The 26084-nt window shown below is 43.6% G+C and overlaps 3 protein-coding genes across 9 annotated transcripts; 2 read left to right on the top strand and 1 right to left on the bottom strand.

Annotated features, from left to right (window-relative positions):
• Positions 1–1923: 1923 nt before the first annotated feature.
• Positions 1924–8835, top strand: pygb (phosphorylase, glycogen; brain). Of its 2 annotated transcripts, none has more exons than XM_011484217.4 (20): positions 1924–2516; positions 3016–3117; positions 3266–3344; positions 3513–3616; positions 3683–3814; positions 3995–4106; positions 4180–4262; positions 4351–4494; positions 4707–4799; positions 4874–5020; positions 5167–5261; positions 5415–5529; positions 5617–5718; positions 5796–5943; positions 6044–6102; positions 6179–6320; positions 7455–7662; positions 7776–7910; positions 8072–8138; positions 8295–8835. In XM_011484217.4, exons 1-20 carry the CDS (start codon positions 2274–2276, stop codon positions 8457–8459), a joined length of 2475 nt encoding a protein of 824 aa, XP_011482519.1. In that variant the 5' UTR covers positions 1924–2273; the 3' UTR covers positions 8460–8835. The 2 variants fall into 2 exon arrangements, with proteins under 2 accessions (XP_011482519.1, XP_004077055.1); XM_004077007.5 differs by having other exon boundaries at positions 5167–5330.
• A 287-nt stretch (positions 8836–9122) lies between these two features.
• abhd12 (abhydrolase domain containing 12, lysophospholipase) lies at positions 9123–23263 on the bottom strand. 4 transcript variants are annotated; one of them, XM_078931462.1, is made up of 13 exons: positions 23123–23263; positions 16342–16468; positions 14091–14212; positions 13598–13703; positions 12965–13115; positions 12837–12882; positions 12611–12743; positions 12498–12535; positions 10693–10772; positions 10520–10602; positions 10086–10164; positions 9463–9590; positions 9123–9388 (listed from the first exon to the last, which is right to left on the bottom strand). In XM_078931462.1, exons 2-13 carry the CDS (start codon positions 16464–16466, stop codon positions 9352–9354), a joined length of 1128 nt encoding a protein of 375 aa, XP_078787588.1. In that variant the 5' UTR covers positions 16467–16468; positions 23123–23263; the 3' UTR covers positions 9123–9351. The 4 variants fall into 4 exon arrangements, with proteins under 4 accessions (XP_078787588.1, XP_078787587.1, XP_078787589.1 ...); XM_078931461.1 differs by lacking the exon at positions 23123–23263 and adding an exon at positions 22570–22744; XM_078931463.1 differs by lacking the exon at positions 23123–23263 and adding an exon at positions 22379–22453.
• gins1 (GINS complex subunit 1 (Psf1 homolog)) lies at positions 22792–25906 on the top strand. Of its 3 annotated transcripts, none has more exons than XM_078931465.1 (7): positions 22792–22837; positions 24570–24634; positions 25100–25195; positions 25266–25356; positions 25427–25543; positions 25609–25683; positions 25762–25906. In XM_078931465.1, exons 2-7 carry the CDS (start codon positions 24600–24602, stop codon positions 25828–25830), a joined length of 483 nt encoding a protein of 160 aa, XP_078787591.1. In that variant the 5' UTR covers positions 22792–22837; positions 24570–24599; the 3' UTR covers positions 25831–25906. The 3 variants fall into 3 exon arrangements, with proteins under 3 accessions (XP_078787591.1, XP_020565024.1, XP_004077053.1); XM_020709365.3 differs by lacking the exon at positions 22792–22837 and adding an exon at positions 23196–23289; XM_004077005.5 differs by lacking the exon at positions 22792–22837 and adding an exon at positions 23198–23403.
• The last annotated feature ends 178 nt before the right edge of the window (positions 25907–26084 follow it).

The following is a 26084-nucleotide window of genomic DNA, read 5'->3' as shown; positions in this document are numbered from 1 at the left end:
TAAATTATTTTTACGTCATATTTTGTGTTTTAAACCTACAGCTTGAACTTATTTGCATGCGTTTGTGTAAAAAGCAGCACATAAACATGTCTGTAACTGTGTACAGAGGAAGAAAGGCTTCATGTTTGCTAAGGTTTACTCCTCTTTTTAGTCTATTTGACTACATGTAAAAATTAAACTGGGTAAAGGAAGTTGTTTATAGGTAAGAGATGGAAAAGGCCAAACGCACATTTGTTACTTTTCGACCATGAGAGTCATCCGCTTCTTTTTTTTTGCTTCAAGCCATTCAATCTACAATTTTTTTATTCTTTCTCTCTGGTTAATTATTTCAATAAGGGCTTTGTAATTGATATCTATCTTTCTTTATGTCTGTCTTTCTTCCTGCACAATAGTTTTAGTGATGTGTAACTGACATTGTCAGAATTGTGTGTGGATGGACTTGGAACAGGCGTTATGTGGAAAGATCAACCTGTCAGATCAACCGTTTACTAGCCAAACAGTTAAAAAACAGGACTGCTTCCAAAGTAGTAATATAAATGCCACTTTAACAGCCTGGTAGGAATTTCTCAAAGTGTCAAACTCTTTACTTTTACTGTGCAAAATGAGACCCATCTGGAATAACCCAGACATCCTTTTGAACAAAAAAATGTTACACTTCCCAGCTTGGCAAGCAGGGGGCGTTACACTACTAGAGCACTTCATTATTGATAGAAGATTCATAACACTCCAGGAACTACAAGAAAAACATGGAATAAATAACTTCTTGGAATACCAACAAATTAAAGTCCCATTATCTGTCACACACCTAGGTGTGTGACATTTGTCCTCTGCATTTGACCCATCCCCTGGGGGAGCAATGAGCTACAGACACAGCTGCGCTTGGGAACCATTTGGTGGCTTCTTCATCCTCTGCACTCCCTCCCCCTTCATCCTATCCATCAACCTGGACTATGGTCTTTATTGTCCTCTGGGTCTTTATTGTGGACATAAAGCTGATATCCCTCATGTATAAAACTGTAAATGTGTGAAACTGTGTAAAAATGTGTTTTAAGAAATATATTCCTTATATGTACTAAAAAAACAACAACAAAAAACTCCCCTCCGTGAACCGCCACCTTGGTGGAGGGGTTTGCGTGCTCCAGTGATCCTAGGAGCTAAGCTGTCTGGAGATGACACCCTTGTTAGGGTCTCCCATGGCAGACAGGTCCTATAGTAACGAGTCAGACTAAGAGCGGTTCAGAACATCTTTAAAGAACGAGGTCCCGGATACTTCTTTCTATGTTTCTGATCAGGTCCTCAGCACAACAAGCATCTGCAACGAGGGAGTTTCGGTCCAGCTGTTGCACGGGCTGGGACAGGCTTCTACCAACAACTCGTCCAATGAAGTCTTCCGAGTGACAGACCCCTTCATGGTCCACTTCTCTGCAGAGGGAGCCGTGGCGTGGAAGCCAACAGAATCTGGTCCTGTGTCATGTCCTCCAAGGACTGACCCACAATGCCTTTTTTAAGAGCCACTCCCAAACCCTTCAAGAGCTTGATGACCTCTTTTTCAGAGTTTAGAGTCACAACATTTAATATCACATTAGTGTAGCAGTTGATGAGGTAAGTGATTGAAAAATGCTAAATAGAACAACTTATTCTGGAAATGGCTCATCTGTTTCAACTCAGAGTTGTAGAGCAAGTCACACATACCTGTGGGTTCAGGAGCAGAAGATGGAGCAGCCTGAGCAGGAGAAGCAATAGGTGGTAATGCACCTCAACGCTGTGTGCCATCCGCCATAAAACAAAATATTGTAGTTTTTGTTGTTCAAAACCATGGGGGAGAGTGCAATTTTTATTTTTATAAGACCACTGGGTGGCACTAAGACACTGTTTGAGTTTGAAGACAGACCGAGGCATTCATTCATTCATCTTCTAAACCCGTTTTGTCCCGTTCGGGGGCACGGTACTTGTGGGCGAAGGCAGGGGACATCCTGGAAAGCTGGCCAGTCTGTCGCAGGTGCCAGACCGAGACAGTTCTTTCTATTCCCCTTTGTGCACGACCAAAAAAAAAATCAAAGTGAGACCTCCTGTTTATCATTCCAGTTCTTTGTGAAACTTTTTATTGGTCGATCCCTCCGTGAAAATTTGAACCTCTCGTTCCGTGTAGGCCACGCATTCTTTTCTCCAAGTTATGCGGAGGGCGGGGCGCCGGGGTCCCCTCGCTTCACCTGTCGGGTGCGCTCTACTGCAGCCTCCTTCGTGTCTTACCCCCTCCAATTGGAAGTGCCAATATGGCGGCGCCGGTGACAGACCACGAGAGGCGGAAGCAGATCAGCGTGCGCGGGATCGCGGGGCTCGCGGACGTGACGGAGATCAAACGGACTTTTAATCGACACCTGCACTTCACGCTCGTGAAGGACCGGAATGTGGCCACGCCCCGCGACTACTACTTTGCCCTGGCCCACACGGTCCGGGACCACGTGGTGGGCCGATGGATACGAACCCAGCAGAACTACTACGAAAAGGACCCGAAGGTACATTCGGCTGGTCCCGGAAGTTTTCGTGAGCTTGAACGCTGAAGGTCCAAGTCATATGGGCGTTTACATCGAGATTACACACATGATGAAGAAAAAATGTTAACTACAAAAAAAAAAAAAAAAATCAGAAGTTCGCTATTGTCAAACGTTGTTTTGTTTTTCAACCCCAGTAGTTCTGTCGGTCTGACAATAAATCAAGTTCAGGATCAGGATTGATGGATCTGCTGAAACAGCAGCCGGTGTGCAGTAGCTTCTCTGCTGTTGCCATGGCAACTGATGCTGTTCTAGAGGAGGTCCTAACTTAGAATGAAGCATTTTTCCTTAGAGACCTACTCCAGGAAAATCATGTTTTTGGTGTGTTTCGCATTTATGAGAGGATGGAGGACATAGATACAGATTCCATTTAAAATTTCATTTATGAGTAGTTCTTTATTCAAATAGCTGTGAATCAGGAGCAGAAGAAAAATGCAGGTTGACGGTCTGCTGTTGTCTACAGAGGGTCTACTACTTGTCCCTGGAGTTTTACATGGGGCGAGCTCTGCAGAACACTATGATCAATCTGGGCCTGCAGAACGCCTGCGATGAAGCCATTTACCAGGTACCAACTCGCCTGTGCACCTGTATTTGCATATGTATATATGTGTGTGCACTTGTTATTCATCTCTGTTGATCTTTGTCTTTTGGATCCATTCTTGGGCTCCTCTGTTTTTATAACAACCGTCCCCTGCGCGTGTGTGTGGGCGCAGCTGGGTTTGGACCTTGAAGAGTTGGAAGAGATTGAAGAGGATGCTGGTCTGGGAAATGGTGGACTTGGCCGCCTGGCAGGTGAGTCTTTACCTGCTAAGAACCAGATCAGAAACCTGCTCAAAGCTAAGGAAAACTAAATCTATAAGCAAAGCTGTTCAGTTCAGTAAAAGTAAATTCTTTTACAGAATTTTAATTCAAGTTTATGTCACATTTTGTATTGGCTCCGCCTCTTTCTGCATGCTGCAGCTTGTTTCCTGGACTCCATGGCGACTCTCGGTTTGGCTGCGTACGGATACGGGATTCGCTACGAGTTTGGGATCTTCAATCAGAAAATCTGCAATGGATGGCAGGTAGGCCGGCCCACATGATTGATGTGTTGTTGTGCTGTTGAGCTGCTACAGTGGTCCGCCCTTTAGGTAGAAGAGGCAGATGATTGGCTGCGATATGGAAACCCCTGGGAGAAGGCGAGGCCCGAGTACATGCTGCCGGTTCACTTCTATGGTCGAGTGCAGGCGACGGAGAGCGGGATGCAGTGGACTGACACGCAGGTATGGGGTGAGGCAGGGGAACGCACCTGATCCAGGTGAGCAGAGCAAGAATGGCAGGAAATCATGCAGACACACCGGATCTTGAGAAAGCAGCCCTGAGATAATAGATGGTTCTTCAGAATTATATGTTTTTTCATGGGAATAAGCAAAAGAAAATAAAATTCCAGCTGTTGTGTCCAGGTGGTACTAGCGATGCCCTACGACACTCCAGTCCCTGGTTACCATAACAACACGGTCAACACCATGAGGCTCTGGTCGGCTAAAGCGCCTGACGACTTTAACCTGCAGAACTGTGAGTCTGATTAGAGTTGTGTGCATGCACGCAGACGTTGGCCGGCCTGTAGATTGACCTCCGCTTTCTCTAGTTAACGTTGGAGATTACATTCAAGCCGTTCTGGACCGGAACCTGGCTGAGAACATCTCCAGGGTTCTGTATCCTAACGACAACGTGAGTGATTGCACAACAAACGTGATGTCAGAGCAGAGAAATGCGCACAGCTGCTGGATGTGTGTGACTTGTGTGTGTCTGTGTGCAGTTTTTTGAGGGGAAAGAGCTTCGCCTGAAGCAGGAGTATTTTGTGGTGGCCGCCACGCTGCAGGACATCATCCGCAGGTTCAAGTCTTCGAAGTTTGGCTCCAGAGAGCCGGTCCGCACGTCCTTCGAAACATTTCCTGACAAGGTGAGAAACCGAGGAAGACGAAAGCTTTGGTGCAACAATTTAAACTGGAAAAAGGTTTTGAACCTTGATATAGTCTGAGCTCTTTGGGTTGGGCCTCCAGAGCTGGCAGCTGCTGATTGGCTGGTTTCAAAAGGGGGAATCAGTAGGGGGGCACTACATCTGCAGTTGTACTCTCTGGCCTCACGTCCTTCTTGTTCTTTCCTGTCTTCTAGGTGGCTATCCAGCTGAACGACACCCACCCAGCTCTGGCGATCCCTGAGTTGATGCGGGTCCTGGTGGACCTGGAGAAGCTGGACTGGGACAAGGTGGGGTCTTCAGAGACCCTGCAGACTACTGATGGTTTCCCAACATTTCTGACTGTGTGTTACTATGTTTTCAGGCGTGGGACATCACCTGTCGTACCTGCGCGTACACCAACCACACGGTGCTGCCAGAGGCGCTTGAGCGTTGGCCTGTTTACATGTTCGAGCAGCTGCTGCCCCGACATCTGCAGATCATCTATGAAATCAACCAGAGGCACCTGGATGTGAGATTCTGCTGCTCCTCATCAAAGTCTAGCTATTGATGACCCATGAAGCATATCCGGGTCAAGTTCTGTTTTGGAGATTAGACATTTTAAAGTGATTTTAACTCCCGATGTCTCTGAATGAAGAGATGTTTGTCGTTCCTCAGAGGACAGCCGCGCTGTTTCCAGGCGACGTAGACCGTCTGCGGCGGATGTCTCTCATTGAGGAGGGGGACCCGAAAAGGATCAACATGGCTCATCTGTGCGTAGTCGGATCCCACGCCGTCAACGGAGTGGCGCAGATCCACTCAGACATCGTCAAGAATACAGTGTGCGTCTGCCGCGCCGGCGGTGTGCTGTGCCAATCCAATAGTTCAGAACTGAGTTTTGTTTTTGTCCCCTGGTGTTTCTGCAGGTTTAAAGACTTTTACCAGGTGGATCCAGACAAGTTCCAGAATAAAACCAACGGCATAACTCCTCGCCGCTGGCTATTGCTGTGTAATCCCGGCCTGGCTGACATCATCGCTGAGGCATGCAAGCGCCACAGACGGAGCAGATGAAAACCTGCAGAGACCTTCATGATGTTTAGGAGCTTCATGGTTTGTTTTGTCCTGCAGAGGATAGGAGAAGACTTCCTGACAGACCTATATCAGCTGAAGAACATCCTACAGTTTGTGGACGATGAAGCCTTCATCAGGGATGTGGCCAAAGTCAAACAGGTAGAGGGGGGGCCTGCAGTGTCTCACCTGTTGAGCTGTCTGTCCGTCCACTCACAAGAGCCCGTTTGTCTCCATAGGAAAACAAGCTGAAGTTTGCTGCATTCCTGCAGAAGCACTGTCAGGTGAAGGTGAACCCAGAGTCCATCTTTGATGTCCAGGTAAAGAGGATCCATGAGTACAAGAGGCAGCTGCTCAACTGTCTGCACGCCATCACGCTCTACAACAGTAAGACTCTCAAGATGCTGCACAGACCTCTGCTCTAAAATGTTCCTCTTTGGTGCCACCTAGTGGAGCAGCTGCTTCAATTCGACGCTTTCGTTCGCAGGAATCAAACTGCGGCCAGAGAGAGCGTTTGTTCCCCGGACTGTTATGATTGGAGGAAAGGTGGAAAGCACCGATCTGTTCTTCCACATGCACATCTATCTGTCAATCACTAAGGCTCTTCATCTCCCCCCTGTAGGCAGCACCTGGGTACCACATGGCCAAGATGATCATTAAGCTGATCACCTCAGTGGGTGAGGTGGTCAATAATGACCCGGCAGTGGGAGACAAGCTGAAAGTGATCTTCTTGGAGAACTACAGAGTGTCTTTGGCAGAGCAAGGTGATGATCAAATGCTTTTTTATTGCTGTGCAGCAACTTAGCTAGTTATCAGCAATAGACATCACAAACTGTAAATGTGCCTTATCTTTATTATTTTAAAAAACATATTATCCATGAAACGCTGCTAAAGTTATGTCATCACATTAACGTGTTGTGGATTGTTGTAAAACATTTGCTCCAGAAATCTGTCTTAACCAAAGACAAACCATAATCATGTTTTGATCTATTGTAAAAGCGTCTCCAGTGGTCTTTTTATCACAATGATACTGTTTTAGCCCCCCCCAAAAAACGGTCTCATTTTGAGGACATCCTTTCTGCAGTGACAGTAGTTAATTAGAAATGTGCCTCTGATTTGTGGATGGGACTGTAGGCACGGAGCAACCCCGCCCCCCTTCCCCTCCCTGCTGCAGAGCAGAACAGAGCAGGGAGCTTTTGGCCCGCCCAGCGTATTTTTCACGTCACAAATATGCTCTTTTACAAATGGGAGTTTTTTCATCTCCTCTTGATTCACATCAATTTAAATCAAGAAATACTCAGAAATGCAATTTTAGTTAAATTTTCTGTCCATGTCCTCCATCAGAAAAATGCCACAAAAACATGTTAAAAACACCATTTTCATCAGGGTGGGTGATAAATATGCTGGAAGGCTAAAGATCATTGTCATCTTCTTTTTCCTTTGGGCTCTTCTTGGTGACGCTGCAAACTTGAGCAAGAAAAGAAAGTAATGTTCTGTTAATCCTATGTGGACATCCCAGTCCCAAAAAATTCCACTTGGAGCCTTTGCATAGTATACTATTAGACATTCCATAGATTTCTATAAACAATATAGAAAAGCTTTTTTATTAAAGCATGAAATTGCATGGAAGTTTTTTCTCATTCATTTCAGGTGTAAAAGTTTGTGTTCCAGGAAAAAAGAACAACACAAATCTTTGTCTTGACTTTTTTGCAGTGATGCTAAATGTCTTCTGTTTTTATTACACATTTATAGATATAAACATATACTCAATTTCATTTGTCTGTTTATTTTTGGACAGGCTTTAGTAGAAAAAATAAAGTAAAGAATTTTAAGTGTGGATGAAGGGGACTATTTCCTGTTAACAGCTCAAACTGTCGCCCTGCTGCTTCTCGCCGTAGTGATCCCGGCAGCGGACCTGTCTGAGCAGATCTCAACTGCAGGAACAGAAGCGTCTGGAACAGGAAACATGAAGTTCATGCTGAACGGCGCTCTGACCATCGGCACTATGGACGGTGCCACTGTGGAGATGGCTGAAGAAGCGGGTGAAGAAAATCTCTTCATCTTTGGCTTGAAGGTGGCGGAAGTGGATGAACTGGACCGGAAAGGGTGAGATCATTTGTGTGGTGCCTTAACCCCACACCTAAAACTGGATTTGGTTGTGTTTTGTACTAAAAAGAATTTGCATTTAATTAGTCTCAATAACCCCATCTTTTCTGCAGCTATAATGCTAAGGAGTACTATGATTCTCTGCCTGAACTGAAACTGGCTGTGGACCAGATCCAGAGGGGTTACTTCAGTCCCTCAGAACCAGAACTTTTCAGAGAGGTCACTGAGATGTTGATGAAGCACGACAGGTAAAAACCAGCCTGACCCTAGAAGCAAAATATGGCACCATGTAAACACTTTAACCAAGTAGATACTGATGGGTGGAAACTGTTGGCTAAACAAAAACAGTAAATCAGCAGATACACAATCGCTTTAACTTTGACAGTTAGTTTTGCCGTTTCTTCTGCAGGTTTAAGGTTTTTGCAGATTACGAAGCTTACGTAAAACGTCAAGAACAAGTCAGCGAGCTGTACGAGGTAATCAACACCCCAGAAGTCTGTGCAGAACACCGATACGTGCCTTGTGTGCACTTGCACATTTCATAAATGACTAGTCCTAAAATATAACTGTCAGTAAGGCTGAACGTTGCATTTCCAAGGTTTCTGTTCTGATGATGTTTGCTTCCCTTGCAGAACCCCAGAGAATGGACCAAAGTAGTGATTCGGAACATCGCAGCTGCAGGGAAGTTCTCCAGCGACAGAACTATCTCCCAGTACGCCCGCGAGATCTGGGGCGTTGAACCATCTAACATAAAATTACCGTCCCCCAATGAGCCGTTAATGAAGTCCCAAAGCTGAAGATCACAATTGTTCCGTCTGTCATACGTGGAAACATTACTTCACCCTTTTTTAAGTTTGCCAGTTACAGCAAAGGGGTTCTGCTGAACAGCCTGCATTCAGGAGAAAAGAGAATCTGGTGAAAACTGCTCCCATTCTGCTGGAAACGTCTGGGGCTTCACTCTTCTCCTGTTTCATCGGTTTCTTGAAAGCAGCTGGACTGAGGAGGTTTGGTTCGGAAAAGTTGAAGCTTCAACTTGACTTCAGTCGCAAACATCGCAGTGACTAAAATGGTTATTTATTCTCTAGAAATAAATGCTCAGTTTATCTCTAAGTCCCCTACATCTGCTGCTGTTTTATCCTAAAGGAAATAAATATCATTGTTCCTGAGGGCAAAGGCTGGCGTGATCTGCATTTCTCTGGTTATCTAGTCGATATACTTTATCTGTGACATTTTTTAATCAAACCAAGGAGGAGTTTACTATGGAGCTGACTAAAAAGCAACATGTTTGCCTTTTATAACCTGCTGCTTTGGTTTCTCAGTGATCCAAACTTTTTTTTTTTACTTTTACTAAAAAAAAATTCCAGGACAATCTGTTGAGAAACTGAAACCCATAATAAAGTTTGCCGACCCGGCAACACTCTGGCCCCATGTTTTTAGGAATGACCGGAACAGAACCAAAGTTAAATAAAACAGATTTAATTTATAATTCAAGTCGGTACAGGCAGCAAACTAAAACCTGCAGAGTGCAATCCCATGGAGCGGAGCATGGGGGTGGGGGGAATCCTCCTTGAAGGAACGGTCTGGTTGGCCATAGAAACAGCCGGCATGGTAACCCTGTGTGCCCTGAAGCTGGGGGGGTGATGAGCATGTTCAGTTCATTAAAAAGAATCGTCGTGTTAGAAGGGGGGGTCATGGTGCGAGTGGGTGAGCCACGCCCAGGAAGTCACTGAAACAAAACCAGCATGTCAGTGAGGCCATTCAGGGTCTTGCCCTGGTTGGAGTGAGTGGCGCCGGCGCTACCTGAGGATGCTTGGCAGCTCCGGGCTCCTGTAGATAAACTTGTGTTTGTACCCCAATGATGCCGGGAATGGCACAAACTGGACCTTGTGACCGGTGAGGCTTTGCGAGCGCGACGCCATGCTGTAGAGCTGAAGGACAGAGGTCAAAGGTCAGAAGAGCAGACTGCTGAGGAAAGTTCTAAACATCCACAAGATCCCACCATTTTTGAGGTTCTGCTTCAAAAATTCTGTTTTCTGGCTACAAAAAAGCTTTAAGAAAAAAATAAAATCTGAGTCAAAGATTTACTTTAGTGCCAAAGAGTTTCTCCCTTAAAACATTTTCTAAAACATGAAAGCATCAACGTTTTGAAGAAATCCAAGTTTCTCACATTTGCTCTTCTGCCATAACATCTAAAACATCATAGATTTTTCCCCCCAGTTTCTGATCAGATATCAGAGTCAAAGCAGACAAGAAGTGTAAACAAAAATGTTCTTAAAAAGAAGAAAAAGAAACTTTCAGAAGTGTTTGAATCATGAGATTTCCCTTACATTCTGACACAAAGCAGTGAAGTGGGAAAATAGAATTTCACTTTGAACAGGTGTGACTTCCTGCAGTTTGGACCTTTGAACTGAGCAACTCTGTACCTTTTTTCCAAGATAGAAAGGAACCACAGTGTCGTCCTCCGCGTGGAGTATCAGCATTGGACAGGAAATGTGGTTTACGCTGCACAAACAAACAGTCTATTAACTGCAGGTCATGACCTGGTCAAAAAATGCTGCTGCAGCATACAGGGACTTGTTTTCCAACAATACTGGAGATAAAATATGAGATCAGAGACCTGTCATGATGTAAAACTGAAGACGTGAAGGTGAAGTACCAGAAACCTCAAACACTCATGTTCTTTCTAGATCTGTTTGTTACTCATTTCACTGCAATTTATATCAGAGTGGGCGTGGCCATAGAGGTGCTGCTCACATGTTCCTATTGAAATCTTATCAAAACGAAACATCGTGCTCTGACAAGTTCAGCAAACCAGATTGCTGACCACATGATCTGCAGACAGGAAGTGAAAATTTACTTCTCATCGCTGGCAAAGCGGATGTTGTTGGCAGTGATGGCATCCAGGAAGAACCAATCAAAGCCCGGGAGATACCTGTACACCTGAAACACAAACACCGGTGTGAGGCTGCAACAACGCTCTACGTTTTCTCAGAAACCAAGGAAAGATGCACGCGTGAATGCATGTGTTACCATGGAGAACGGGTGGCACTTGGCCTCCTCTCTGATGTTTGTGAAGGGAGACTCTAAGATTAGAGCATCTGGTGGATTTCCTGAACACACAGAAGACATTTCTGACTGAACATTCGTAAAAATACAAATTCCAGTCAGTAAACACATCTTGTAAACTTTGCAATCCTACAACTATTCAACAGATCAACCCATCCATCCATCTTCAGAAGCCACTAAATCCCTTTCAGAGTCAGGGGGTTGCTGGAGCCAACCCAGCTATTGTTGGCCTGTAGGATTCCTGAAAATCACAACACAAGTGCCTGTTTCTAACAATGGGAACCTACAGACAGCTACATCCACTGTATAATGACCTTTTTTTTTTCAAATGAGGTAGACTGTAGCATTTTGTTGCTTTAGATTTTTTTTTCTTTGTCAGGGCAGCCGTGGTGCAGCGGTAGGGTGGTCGACCTCTGATTGGAAGGTTGGCGCCAGTGTTTGGCACCAGAGCTGCCATCAGTCTGTGCATGGGGCCGTCACTAAAGTGCTTTGGGCCTTCGAAGAAGGTAAATAAGGCCACATTTACACTGCATGGTTCAAGTGACCCAATTCCGATTTTTTCCTCTCATGTGGCTCAGATCGGATATGACCGGTAGAACAGGCTAGAAGCCGTTGTGTTGCGGAGTGTGGGTGTGTATGATGGCGACCGCGCGTGCTGTGTGTTTGTGTGTGTGTGTAAGGAGAGGAGAGGGGGTGTGAGCGCGGAGCGGGAGAGTGTCGGAGAACCGTAATAAAAAGAAGGTGTCTCCCTCAAAAGATTGATTTGGAGTCTTTCTTAACCCATTCTGTGCAGAATCCGCCTTCGGCCCTTGAGAAAATCTACCGTGCGCTTCTGACCACGGTCGGAAAAAGAGAAGTCATCGCGCAGGAAAGGTTCAACACTTGGATCAAACTGTTATTTCAGCACGTCTGCAAACACTTCCTCATTCAAAACTCAGAGAGAGCACATAAGCCGGCCGAGCAGCCCCCCTTTTTACTCCCCCGTGCATCCCCTCAGGAGCGCCCAAGGCAACGCCTCCTTCCGTCGCTGCGTTGCCTCCATGACAACCGCAGTCACACAAAAGTCCAAAGGAGGTCCGCGGAATGCAGAAATGCAGCTACGTAGTCCTCAGAACGTCTACGTTTGATAGTTGCAGCATTGTAGTGTAAATGCAAAAATCGGATACGGGTCACTTTTAAAAGATGATGTAAGCGGGTCGTCAAAAAAATCGGATATAGTCAGAAAATCGGATATGAGCATTAAGACCTGCAGTGTAAATGCAGCCAAAGTGCTATGCAAGTTACATCTAACAGCTTTTCAGAATGCATCTTTGGATCTTCTACACAGCTTTTTGCGTATAACCCATAGATTATGCTGCCAATGCATGCCAGCAGTGAGAGGTTCATCCTAACCTAGAATCATCAGTCTGAACTCTCCCCTGCAGGCTGATGTTGAGCTGCAGATTGCTGGGAAACACAGTAAATGTGAGCTATTGCAGAGCACGACCAGCTGGTTTGTAACTGGAATGCATCCCAGGAGTTTAAGTTTAACCTTCAGTCTTGGTTGTAAACAGAAAATTTGGTTTGAAAGCAGAAATCAGTTTTCATTCTTGTCATGCTGGTGCACATCAGACTTTCATAAAGCATCAAGAGAAACAAAACTATGAACGATTTATTTTGATACATTTTATTTTTATGTCCTAATCTTATTTTTGGGATTCTTTGTTTTCATATTTATTTATTTTCATTGGCTCTGTGTATATGTGTGTGTGTGGGTGTGCATGTCTCACCTCTGTCACACAGCCGTCTCACCAAGTTTGTGGCGACTCTGAAAGAGGAAACAGATTTGATCCTGATACAACACACGCAGACGTTTGTGCACGTGTGTGCGCAGGTGTGTTACCCTGTTCCCAGAGAGTGGCCCCAGATGTAAAGCGGCTTCGTTTTTCCAATTTGCTGCTTCAGCCAATCATAGACAAAGAGTGCGTCTGATGTCATCCCGCCTTCTGACGGCGAACCTTCCGAATCCCCCCAACCTGCACGCACACACACACATGCATTCAGACGTGTGCACGGGTTAGTTAGCCGCTCCTCTTCAGCTTCTCTTCTGAGAGACGACAGTTCCTCACCTCTGTAGTCAAACGTGACCACGTGGTAGCCTAACGAGCTGAGGACCTGAAAGAAGACGGGCAAGAATGAATCACATGCAACAGGTAAACCCTGTCAGCTGCTTCCTCTCAACCAACTGGAAAATGACCTTGTATAGCTGCACTCTGTGGTCTCCTCCTCTGGTCCCTGCGTTACCATGGAGATAGAGAATGACGGGGTTGGAGGAGCTGAACGTGGAGAGGTACCAGTTGCCGTCTTTACCCTGAGCTTCTCTCCACATTTGAGCGGGAACCGTGTGCCTGGAACACATCATCTTCATCATCATCATCACCACTAATCACCAGCTTGACTGTTAGTTTGATAAATTCTTCATAACTTCATAACTGTCCCATAACTCTGCCCCCTTTTGTCCTGATGCTGTGTTTTACTGAAAATAACTGAAGCAGGTACTTAGGGGATTTTGGAGAATCCGTCTGTGTTCTGAAACTAAGAGGATCAGCTGGTCGCAGGTGGTGGTGGTGTGTGCGTAGAGGGGTGTGTGTCAGGGATCAGACTGATTGTGTGTCCCTGCTCCAGGTGGAAACTAGCAGGATTACACGTGACATCTGAGCGCGGTCAGGTTTTTTTCATGAATGCAAAGCCAAAGTAATAAATCATCATCAGCAAACATCTGAACAGAGCCGCCTGATAGCCCCCGCTTAAGGAAGGGGGGCCTACTGCACCCAGGGGTTTCCAGGTGTGCATTTATGTGAATGTGTTCGTGCATGTGTGTGAACTTTACCAGACTCCGGCTTTGAGGCCGCTCTCAGGCTCCAGGTAGAAGTTGTGGGTGTGGTTTAAGCCATGGTCCTGCGGACGCTTCAGGTCTATGAAGAACGGCACCCTGACTGAGGGGAGGAGCCACAGACAGGTCACCTGACTGCTCCTCATTGATTGATGGTAAATAAACGAGTCACATTGTAACTTCATAACAATGTTTCTATAGAAAACAGTCTGGTCTTCAACTGACTTCTAAATCCTCATCTAAACCTAGAATATGTGTCAGAAACAGCTCAAAACTGGAGATTTAACTCCTCCCGCAGCTGACTGAGTCAGGTGACGAAAGACAATAAGCCAGATTTTGGTTGTTCTGCATCTTCCAGGAGGATTTTAGATATTCAATAAAATTAGAACTATGTATTTGTGATGTTTCTTTCTGGAGATAAAAAGTCTTAACATCCTCAGAGTGCCTATTACAGATATGTTCTCCATGATGGAGAGTTAGAAGAACTCACCAAAGTTAAGGAAGACAAGTTTGGCCTGAATGGAAGGAAAGATCTTGACAATGCAAGGTATCGACACATAGATGATCATCAGCACCAAGAAGATCCTCTTTATTTTACCCACCAGCCCGAGCCTGAGGAGACACCAGGTCACAAGGAGATGTGAGATCAAGACACTCTGAGCTGCAAATTGACCATTAGACCGGAAGCCTTCCGACTCTAATGGGATTCAGTCTGAGAGAAGAGAACCCCTGTGAGGAGATCCCAGGAACCTGAGCTGAAACCTGACATCCTCCATCGCTTACGGTCACATGATCCAGCAGCTGAATGATTCATGGAGAGCAGAGGGAGTCTGCTGCTCCCAGATCAGAGAGAAAGGGGATGCCTCTGCATCATTTACCTAAACGACTGAAAAACAATTAATTTAAAAACAAAGATCAAGTGAAATAGCCTGATATCTGCTGAATTATTCACAACTGGAAGAACTTTGTAGGTGAAAGGTTGAACTTTGAACTTTCCATTAGATCTAAAAACTATATTCAAACAGCATAAAAGAACAGCGAGAAAAATATGAAAGATCTGGAAGAAAAGGAGTTTAAAGGAGCTGAACCTGAAGATTAATGTCAGAACTGCTATGAAACTGGTGCTGATTCATCCTCCCTATTTATTCAAACCAACGAATGAATTTTTATTGTCTTTTCCCTCTGTTTTTACTGCTGAAATTGCTTGGGAAAAAAAATATCAATAAACCATCAATATGGAAACTATGTAAAAGAGTTAAGTAAAATAATATAGAAGTGCATTTCTAAACGTCCACTTCTTTCCTGTTTCAAGCAATGAACTAAGCTTTCTATAACAATCATCATATATAATGGGTTGGAGGTGTATGCACAACGGCAAATAGGTCTTTGATTTATTTAATTTATAATCAATATCTGAATTCATATCTTAAATAGATTTGACGTGTTTGTTTCTTTGTCTGTGTATTTTTGTATTTTTTTTTTGTTGCCAAAATGCTTGAAACAAACTAATGAATCAATCGACTAATCAATGTTCTTTTGGAAGGAGGTCTTTAAGTGAGTCAGAGAATGCAGACGAGAGAAGGAATCGATCAACAAGAAGACCACCTGACCTCTAAAGGAGCAGTTTGTTCTTCAGATGAAGGTTTTTTTCCCCCTGTAGGTGATCAGAGCTCACTTTCAGAGGAACACCCCTGCAGCGTGGTTGAGCTCCTCTGCACAGAGCTAACGGTGTTTCTGCTCCAGCCAAGCAGGTTCTGTGCGTTTCTATCAGCTGACAAACTGCAGCGTCCCATGGCCTGCTCCAAGATGCTGACTCAAAATTTCTCCTTTTAGTATCAGTTTCTAAATAAGTGACTGCAGTTGAACCAGCGATGCTCTCAGCACTGATGTCACTTCCTGTGGTGCTGCAAACAGGCTCAGCTGTTCTGCTCAGTACCTCATCAAATCGGGTCATCTGTGCATGCTCAAACACACGTCTGACCTTGCTGTGGTGTTTGGTATCAGAAGCCTCCATTATCTGGTTTTGAATGACCCAGAATGGACTGAAGCGCTTGAGCCAAACGGTGAACACGGATCAGGGTGAAGAAGAGGAGGATGAAGAGAAGAAGAGCCTGCCAGTTGTAGATTATCTGATCACATGATCTGGACTGGTTCTGACCGGAATTGTTGGCTGACACTATTCTGATTTTTCTGCTAAAACCAAACATTAATTGGATCAGAGCTGACTTTTGACCTCCAGACTCAGACCTAGGAATTGGGTCTTCCCCACCTTCATCATGTTCTCAGCCACAAACCTGTTTGTTGTTGGTTCAGGACACTGAACTAACAACAAAGCAAGGATGTGGGTTCTGATTTTGAACCAGAACCCCTGAGTAAAAAACTCAACGGCTTATCAGCATCTCATTTTGAATTTAGACCTGACCTGCTGATCAGGTCCAACCAGATCCGGGTCTGTCTGAAACCAGTCAGACCAGAAGACCACAGTACCAACTTAATCACAGCAACTTTAAGTCAAAGTTTCTGTGTGCAAACTGCAAAAAAGTCATCTTAAAGTGAAAAGAACCTTGTTTCAAGACAAAAAAAAGGTTTCGGTCCTTTTTTGTCTTGTGGTGGTTTAGCAAAACAGATGTTATTTCAGGTTTTATTTCTTCTGATGTTCCCCAACAAACTCTTTCTCCATCATCACGTGACCTACGTCCATCCTCTAGTGCTCTGAAACGTGTGGCCCGGTCCGGTCTTACCTCCTAAACGGTTTCTTCATGCTACCCTCCTCCTGCGGGTCCTGCCGGCTGCTGTCCGCAGAACGCCGCTTCAGCGCCTCGTCGCTGTCCTGCTCCGCGCACAGCGGGCTCCTGCGCTTCCGCATCCCTGCGGAAGTTCAGAAAGGCTCGTGAGAGATGGGAAGGCGCGCGCGAAGCGTCCGCGCAGACGTGTCGGCGGAGGGAGGCCGCGAACCTGACCGGTGACAAGCTCGACAGCCGCAGAGGATGGCAGCCGAGTCCCTCTGTGTTGCGGCACCGAGACCCGCAGAGAGCGGCTGATCCAAAACCGGATCCTCTGCGGCCAATCAGCGCGCAAGAGATTTCGCACGTGATCACAGCGAGCTGCGTCCACTGCCGCCGAGGAAAGTCGGAGCAACGAGTGTCAAAACAAACCGGTTTAGAGTGCGCCGACTTCGTATTAAAATTTATTCAACTTAATTTCCTGTCTATCCAACTCAATAGTTGTTTATACAACTGAAATTTACATATTTATCTAACTAAATGTCATTTTACTCCAATTCAATTAAATGTTTTTCCATCTTAATTTATTGTACCTCTTGAACTCTCATATGTCTAAGTTAGAGGCTGCAGATATTTTAATTTTTATACCATTAAAATAAATCATGCAGTGGATTTACAACATGTAACATGCATTTAGTTATGCAAAATAAACTCTAAATAAACTCATCATCCTCTCCCTCACTCATGCTGCAGAAAGAATTAAACAAAACAGAACAAAATCTTCTTTCTGTTCCGGCTTTTCCCATCAGGGGTCGCCACAGCGAAACAACCTCTCTTTCGAGGATGAGTCACATGGTTAACTTGGCAATGTTTTACGCCGGATGCCCTTCCTGACGCAACCCTCTCAATTTATCCGGGCTTGGGACCGGCACAGAAGCAGAGAAGGGAATAGGGAGCAGCCCGGATTTGAACCCTGGTTTCACGGACGGAAGGCGCCGCAAACCAGCACGAGCTGGACAAAATAACTAGGCAAAACACAGTAAAAAAAACTAAACACATTTGGTCAAAAAAACACACTTAAACCCCAATCTCTCCAGACAGGCAAAGGGAATGGTATCCCACAATTCCTTGCACTGCCGATCTAACAGCATCACCAAAGTTGCACCTACTTAATTGAATCAATGTGAATTAAAGTAAAATAACTGTCTGATAAGTATGTGTTATATTTAAGTTTACTGAACACAAAATAAAGATTTATCTTAACTGAAGCAAATAATTAAGTTAGATCCATGTAAAAAAGTTTATCTTTCCAACATCCATATGTCACCATATCACCCTCTAATGGTGGAAAAAGTTTTATCTGAGCTTCTTCATCCACTAAATCACATGTCAAACTCAAGGCCCGGGGGTCAAATGTGGCCTGCCATGTCACTTTAAGTGCCCCGCGAGCATAAAAGTTTTTAATTTCTTAAAATACAATTTTCTTTTTAGTTGATTACATATTATTTATGTGTAGCTGCAGTTTTCATTATTCAATGTTTGCAGGTCTTGCAGGCTGTGTGCAGCCTTTTTTTGTAAAATGTTACACGTGTAATACATGTTCTTTCTAGCTCAGTTTTATGTCATTTTTCTTTATTCACTTGGACAGTTTGATTGTGGGTTTTAATGAGCGGACAAAATTTAAAAGGATTTATGCTAGAGTAACAAACACACATATGTTTTCTATGCAACTGTAATTTTCACTTTAAAAAGTTATAATAAATGAGTTATTTAACATTAAGGAGTAGTTACATTTATTTTTCATTACATTTAGTTACATGTATAAGTTATATTTGGCCCTTTGAGGACAACCCCTATGCTGATGTGGCCCTCTGTGAAAACGAGTTTGACACCCCTGCACTAAATCATCTTCAAATGGACACGCCATGCTGCTTCACCTCTCTGAAAACAAACTAACCTTCAACTAAACCTGCTCCAGACCAGGTTATGTTCAGAGCATGAGTTGCCAGGGGAACTAAGCATACCCTGAAACATATCTCTGTTTTTGGACCCAAAGCTTGGGTTATCCGCTTCCTTAGCCTCAAACTTACCGGGGTAACTCCCATAACCTGCTTTCTGGAATACCCCCCTGATGTTTGCACCAAATAAAAAACATAGCCACAAAATTTCCTTGTAGTGGACTGAAGGAGTGATCTTCAAACTACCGTATAAAATTGTTAGCTGCAGTCAGGTTTTAGTTTGCATGTGAACAGTAAACTGTGTCAGCTTTATGGGCAGCAGACAGCATCTTCAGCAGTTTCTGTTCTTCAAATGACAGAATTAGGACGGATCTGAAGGTCGGAGACTGTTCAAACTGTTTCTAACTGGGTCAGAGTTTAAAGCAGCAGAAAGAATGTCCTCTGAAGATAATAACTGTAAAAAGTTATTTTTATTGATCATCTGCAGATCAGGATATCTGAAGCGAGAGAAAAGCAAAATTTGTGAAAACGACTTCTTTTAAAATTGTACAGAAACTGAGATTTTGTCCTAATCACATCAAAAGTCTTTAAGGAATAAGTTCAATCAGGAAGATCTTGGGAATGCTCTCATGAGTCCCTTTTCAGGTCATGACAGGTGTTCCTCAGATAACACCTGTTGTTACAGAACAAAACAGTTCAAGTCCTCAGAATCTTAAATCATCTCTGGGTGCAAGATTTAACGTCTCACTCCAGTCATCTTTTGTTAAATTAATTATGATTAGTATGATTTTTAGCCCGAATAAAAAAAACCTGTGTGGTTTTCTAGGACATAGTTTCTGCAGAGTGGCAGCAGTTTATTAAAAATTCGCCCTTAAATTGTGGGCGGTACTGTTGTGAGTCTGCCCCCATTTACCATCCATCTGTTTACACCTTCTTACTAGCTTACAGCCCCTTACAACCCCAATCTAACATTGGGAGGTATTCCAAAAAGCAGGTTATGCTAGCTCCCACGGTAAGTTCGAGGCTAAGGAAGTGGATAACCTCAGCTTTGGGTTCCAAAAACGGAGGTATGTTTCAGGGTATGTCAAGTTGCCATAGCAACTCATGCTCTGAACATAACCTGGTCTGGAACAGGTTTAGTTGAAGGTTAGTTTGTTTTCAGAGAGGTGAAGCAGCATGGCGTGTCCATTTGAAGATGATTTAGTGGAAGAAGAAACTCAGATAATAGTTTTTCTACCGTGAGAGGGTGATAAGACCACGTATGGATGAAGTTTTATAGATCTTGTGCGTTTACTTTGTCCGTTATTTTTCTCCAATCAGTAGGCCTGCACAATATACCGCAATCGCAATAAATGATTACCTTAAATGTGCTAAAACAAACCCATGGCAGCTTGAAATATTGAACAAATGAAATAAATCCCTTTATGCATTTGACCAATCAGAAGGACCCATTTACATTGTTGACCAATCAGATGAGCCCTTTTATGTTTGATGTTTGCCTCCTACGTCGACAAGGGTCAGTTGGAGTATAATTTTTAAACTGTTGCAGTGAAATGGAAATGATGTTTTTGGTTGTTTTGCTATTTGTTTATATACCACAATTTATATCGTTATCGCAATATTAATTACCAATATTGCATATCGCCAGTTTTCCTCATATCGTGCAGCCCTACCAAGCAGAAACTCTTTCTTTTGCTGATGCACCAGTGTTACTTTTTTGATGGTCACATAATCTTCATACGCCATCATTAAAATCTCAGACTCCGTCTCACTATAGTATAGCCCTCTCTTTTTTTCTCCACGTGTTTCCATGGTGATTCCGTAAATCAGCGATCCATTGAGAATGTCTTTATTTACTTGCTGTGCACGTGCATTAACCCAGGGTTACCAAGTCAAGCGTAATTACGCCAACTCATATCCGGTGTTTTGGAACCGACATACCCAGAGTAAGCAAGTTCAGGCGGATTTCAGCCAAAGTTCAGGGTTAAAGTCAGGGTAGTTTAAACTTGCGTTCTGGAATACCCCCCTGGTGCAACGAAAACAGTGAGCATTGCAACATTGGAGCTATCCAGTCGTAGAGTTTTCATCCAGATGTCAGGTCAGACAAGGAAAACGAAGACTTTAATGGATCTATTTGTCTACAAGTGGATGCATCAAAAAGTTTGTGGCTTACCGAAATATCTTCTAAGTCACACTTAATAATAAACTATTTAAAATGTCATTTTTTCATCTACTCTTCATTCACAACGAATTAAATAAAGAAATACTCAGAAATGCAATTTTAAGTTTAATTTTCTTCATGCATGCTCACCATCATCAGAAAAACGCTACAAGAACAAGTTAAAAACAACAAAAACAATTTTTTCTTCAAAATGAAACATGGAGTCAAACTGCCCATGTACCTTAATTAGGAGTTAATGTTACAGAAAGATGAGGATTGGTCAACATTGGAGTGGCCCTCTCCCTGCCACTGTTAACTCCTATACATTCTCTCGTCTACTGGGCTCAAATGCCTCATTCTCCTCTGAGCTAAAGATATAGGGGGTAAAGGTCAGGAGAACATGCTTGAACAGATTACAATACATTTCTGTTTTTAAAACCAAAGAACCCGCCATTAGGAAATAAGATGGAGTTAGTTTTTACTGTTCTATGTAAAACTTGTTAACAGACTCGTATCGACACGCCTGGGGGGTATTCCAAAAAGCAGGTTATGCTAGCTCCCACGGTAAGTTCGAGGCTAAGGAAGTGGATAACCTCAGCTTTGGGTTCCAAAAACGGAGGTATGTTTCAGGGTATGTCAAGTTGCCATAGCAACTCATGCTCTGAACATAACCTGGTCTGGAGCAGGTTTAGTTGAAGGTTAGTTTGTTTTCAGAGAGGTGAAGGAGCATGACGTGTCCATTTGAAGACGATTTAGTGGATGAAGAAGCTCAGATAATACTTTATCCACTGTGAGAGGGTGATAAGACCACTTATGTTGGAAAGATAAACTTTTTTTTTTTTTTTACAATGCTCCAACTTAATTTGCTTCAGTTAAGATAAATCTTTTTTCAGTTAAGTCAGCTTAAAACTTACACAGTTACAGCTATTTTACCTTCATTTAAATTAATTCAATTAAGTAGGTGTAATTTTGGTGCTGCTGTTAGATCGGCAGCGCAAGTAATTGTGGGATATCATGGATTTGGGTTTGAGTGTGGGTTTTTGACCAAATGTGTTTAGTTGTAGCTTTTTTACTGTGTTTTGTCGAGTTATTTGTCCTGTTAAGTGCAATTCTTTCTGCACTATTAGTGAGAGGGAGGAAGAGGAGTTTATTTAGAAGCCCCGGTGATGTAATGTCAAAGTCAGAGAAATTGTAAAAAATATCGTGTCATGATACAATTCAATTTTGCTTCAATCATTTCATTGTTCTAAAATGAGAATATCTGCAGGTTTAAACTTAGACATGAGAGTTCAAGAAAGACAATAAAGATGGAAAAACATTTAATTGAATTGGAGTAAAATGACTTAGTTATATAAATATGATTTGTAAAAAAATATTTTGAGTTGGGTAGACGTAAGAAATTAGGTTGAATAAATTTAACTCAATTACTTGTTACCAATTGAAAGAATTAATTTAAGTTGGATAAGTTATATAAATGTTGCACCGAGTAAAAACTGATAACCGCTGTGAAGCAAGTCAGAGTTTTATTAACACAGGATCATTCTTTGCAGTACGATACCATACCGATGACACCATAGCAAACGTGCATAAAAGAAAATCACAATCGATGTAAAAAAAAAAAAAAAAACAATAATAAAAAAATTCAAACATGCCAGAACACTCTGATGCACAGCCCACTCGGTCAGATACGGCACTTATAAAACAATGTCCAGTATAAATGAGAGGAAGTGACTTTAACAAAGATATGACAACAAAATAAAAGAAGTAGTCCTCTCCTGCACTTCACTTGATTAGTCAATCATGCCGGGTGAGCTCCGTGAGGAGCGGATAAACAAAACACAAAACCAAAAAAAAAAAAAACTAAAACGGGACAGCAGGGCACAGTATTCCAAAACCTCACGCCCAGTCTGTAAACCCCCGAAAAAACACGATCTACCTCTGCCGTGATCCACACTCTCGGCTCGAGCCAACTAACGCTGCTCTCTGAGCTAACCGGCTTTCTCACAGGAAGCTAGTACCATGGCAACCACACATCAACTTCCTTTTATACCCTCTGTACAATGGCTATAGCGACACCCTCAGATGTGCGGCATAATGACAATAGAAATGAGAAACTGATGCGTTTACCTTGTCCGTTATTTAGCAGAAACTCGTTCTTTTGCTGATGCAGCCGTATTGATATTTTTATGGGCGTATAATCTTCATATGCCGTCATTAAAATCTCAGACTCCCTTTCTCTTTTTTTCTCCACGCGTTTCCATGGTGACTCCTGAATTCGGCGATCCATTGAGAATGTCTTTATGTACTCGCCGTGCATGCGCATTAACCCAGGGTTACCAAGTCGAGCGTAATTACGCCAATTCATATCCGGTCTTTTGGAACCGACATACCCAGAGTAAGCAAGTTCAGGCGGATTTCAGCCAGAGTTCAGGGATACAGCCAGGGTAGTTTAAACATGTTTCCTGGAATACCCCCATGAACTGATGAAAGGCCGCACTTCTCTCTGGAAGTAATTGAACACAGCATTAGTTTGAATCGGCAAGAGATCAGAGAAAACAACCCGCGAGGCGATGAGCTCGATGGGTTTGGTCTATCGCCTGTCAGTCAGCAGACCGGAAGTCCAACTGGAAACGATTTAACATTCATTTACACAAAAATAATAATAATAAAAAAAACTCACGTTGTTACGTCGGAGGAAAGCGTGGAGGTCGCCGGACCGTCTCGCAAACAGCGCCTTCCCAATTCTACCACTTTGGATTTTGTCCCAAGCCGGCCTCCATCATTTCATGTCACGTAGCCACGTGACCAAAACATAACTTTTCCCGCGAAAGCCACTGTTCAGCGCCGGTAAGGGCTCGGGTTCGTGTGTGGCGATTCGGTTTGATGATGTTCTGTGAGAAAGCCGTCGAATTGGTCCGGGAGCTGCAGCGGCTGAGCGATGGACAGCTGCCCGCCTTTAACGTGAGTGAGGCGGCTCGAGCCGCGGCGGGACTCTGTTGAAAGCTGGGCTCGTATCAGATCTAAGCCCTTGATACACACAACACACTTCCTGTAAACTAAACAAGCAAGCTACATACAAATGGCGTATTTTTCTAAATAGCGATTTTTATACCAAAACGTTTTATATTCATTAGTCCCACTGGCAGAGTACATCAGGAGCAAAGTGGAGTTTAGTGTCTTGTCCAAGCTTCGGACACCTGGGCCGGCAAAGTGGGAACCGAACCTGAGACTTTGCGGTCAGAGGACGCTCTGCCTCAGCACCACAACCACCCCATGAGGCTTTTTGCTCGAGTTTACTCTGAGGCTGTTTCTTCCAGTCAGACAGCTGCTTTACATTTCTGATTTGACTCTATTGATCACAAACTTCTTCACTTAATTTTTTTTTTCAAAAAAAGGAAAATGTATGTTTGGTAAATGATTTGTTTGTTTTATTAACTTGGAAATTCCCATTGAGATGAAAAACTCCTTATAAATGGAACTAGAGGCTGCATCAAATGCAAAATAATGTTTTTTATAAAGGTGTAAAAAATAAATATTTGGTCAAAACTATAATTGACGTCAAAACTTTGTAATGCAACCCGGTTGTCAATCACCGGCGTCAAAGGTTATCTGTAGATCTCTACCAGATTTGCACTGCGGCTGTTATTTGGGTCACTCCTCCATGTAGATCTTAGGATCTAGGATGAAGTCCCTCCACAGATTCTCTTTATTGAATTGAGGTCCAGAGACTGACTAAACCACTTCAGAACCTTGCTTTTTATGTAGCCACCCCTTCGTTGCCATGGGGATGTGTTTGGGATCAGTTTCCTGCTGGTAGATCCAGCCATCTTTCATCCCCAGTGCCCTCACTTTTGCCCCAAATCTTACCATTCAATGCCCCATTCATTCTTTCCTTGATACCTGTCAGTCATCCTGTCCTCTTTGCAGAAAAGCAGCCCTAAAGCATGATGCTTCCACCTCCATGCTTCACAGATATTTTTCGCAAGTGGCGTTTACACCAAAGAGTTTTAAAAACCTATATGCAGGAAGGGATGAAAAGTAGTGCAGCCTCATGTCATTGTTCTCAAAAACTGTCTTTAGGGTTCTATGTTGCAGAACTTTAAACTGTGGCTCCGTGTATTTTTTAGGAGGATGGACTCCGGCAGGTTCTACAGGAGATGGAGTCTCTGTATGACCAGAACCAGGCTGACGTGTGAGTCCCCACACACAAGGTTTTGATGGTTTTGTGTGCTTGTTCTCCGTTCTGATCCAGAAACAGAACAAACATTTTTTACTTACAAACTAAAGAAAAATCTAATTGCCTCAAATGTCAAAAGGAAGGCTTTAACATTGATGATCCAAATTCACTGACCTCTGATCTTTGGGTCTAAAACCAGTGGTAAGTGTGCAAACAGCAAAAACGTAATCTTAAGAAAGTAAAAATACCTTGTTTCATGAAAAAGCAAGACAAAAAAATTCTAATTTTAAGAATTTTTTACTTAGAGGGCTTGTTTTTGCAGTGTATGTCTGTGGAGGACAGAGCAAACAATATCCGTGTAATTATGTAATAATCAATGACACAATTATATTGGTCTGTGGATACATGAAAAATCAGACTAAAGCTGATCTGTCTAATCGGGTCAGAACCCAGAAACATCAATGGATTGTCTGTTTTCAGGAACGAGGCGAAGGCGGGGCGCTCCGATTTCATCCCCTCCATCAAGCTCCGACACAGCTGCCTGCTCCGAAACCAGCGCTGTGTCACCGCCTACCTGTAACCCCGCCCACAGTCAGAACAGGTTAGATCACATGACTGGTGTTGTTGATGTTTGTCTGTTGTCTAGTTATGACCGGCTGCTGAGGATCAGAGCACTCCGCTGGGAGTACGGCAGCGTGTTGCCGGCAAACGTCCGCTTTCACATGTGTGCAGAGGAGGTCAGTGTGACATCACTTCCTGCAGGTTTCACCTGTTGGCAGCTGTAACAGCTGTCTCCATGTGTGACAGGTGGAGTGGTTCAGTCAGTATAAGAAGTCTCTGGCCTCCTTCATGCGCTCCATCGGGGGAGGGGAGGGTCTCGACATAACACAGGACATGAAGCCCCCAAAGAGTCTGTATATTCAGGTGAGACCTCTAACCCAAAGCCCCGCCTCATAGTGTTGACATCATCCTGACACCTATACTTGCAGGTGAGGTGCATTAAGGACCATGGCGAGTTTGAAATTGATGACGGGACGATTATCCTGCTGAAGAAGAACAGCCAGGTGAGACAGGAAGAAGTCCCCCTGGATTTGAGTAAAATTAGAATCCCTTAAATGTTCTGACTTCGTGTTTCTCTACAGCACTTCCTGCCGCGCTGGAAATGTGAGCATCTGATTCGTCAGGGCGTCCTGGAGCATGTGCTGTCCTAAAGTGGGCGGGGCTTTGTAGACACCCCTTCAAAGAACCAACTGTCCTATGTTGTAATAAATCACTTTAATAAACCAATCTTGCGACTTATTTTTTGCAGTGCAAAAAAAAATTAAAAATCTTGATGCATTTTAATCATTTTACCTGAATAGTGAAGAAAATCAGCAGATATCAAACTTTAGTTGAAGCTACATTTGGTGCTGAAACAACGGTTTGGAAAGTAGTTTTAACAGAAGAATGTCACTGTATTCAGAGT

The sequence above is a fragment of the Oryzias latipes genome, chromosome 15 (genome assembly GCF_053564925.1).
Source record: "Oryzias latipes strain Hd-rR chromosome 15, Olatipes_Hd-rR_3.1".
NCBI lineage: Eukaryota > Metazoa > Chordata > Actinopteri > Beloniformes > Adrianichthyidae > Oryzias > Oryzias latipes.
Note: the sequence above shows the minus strand (reverse complement) of the source record. Positions and strands in the feature narration are given on the sequence as shown.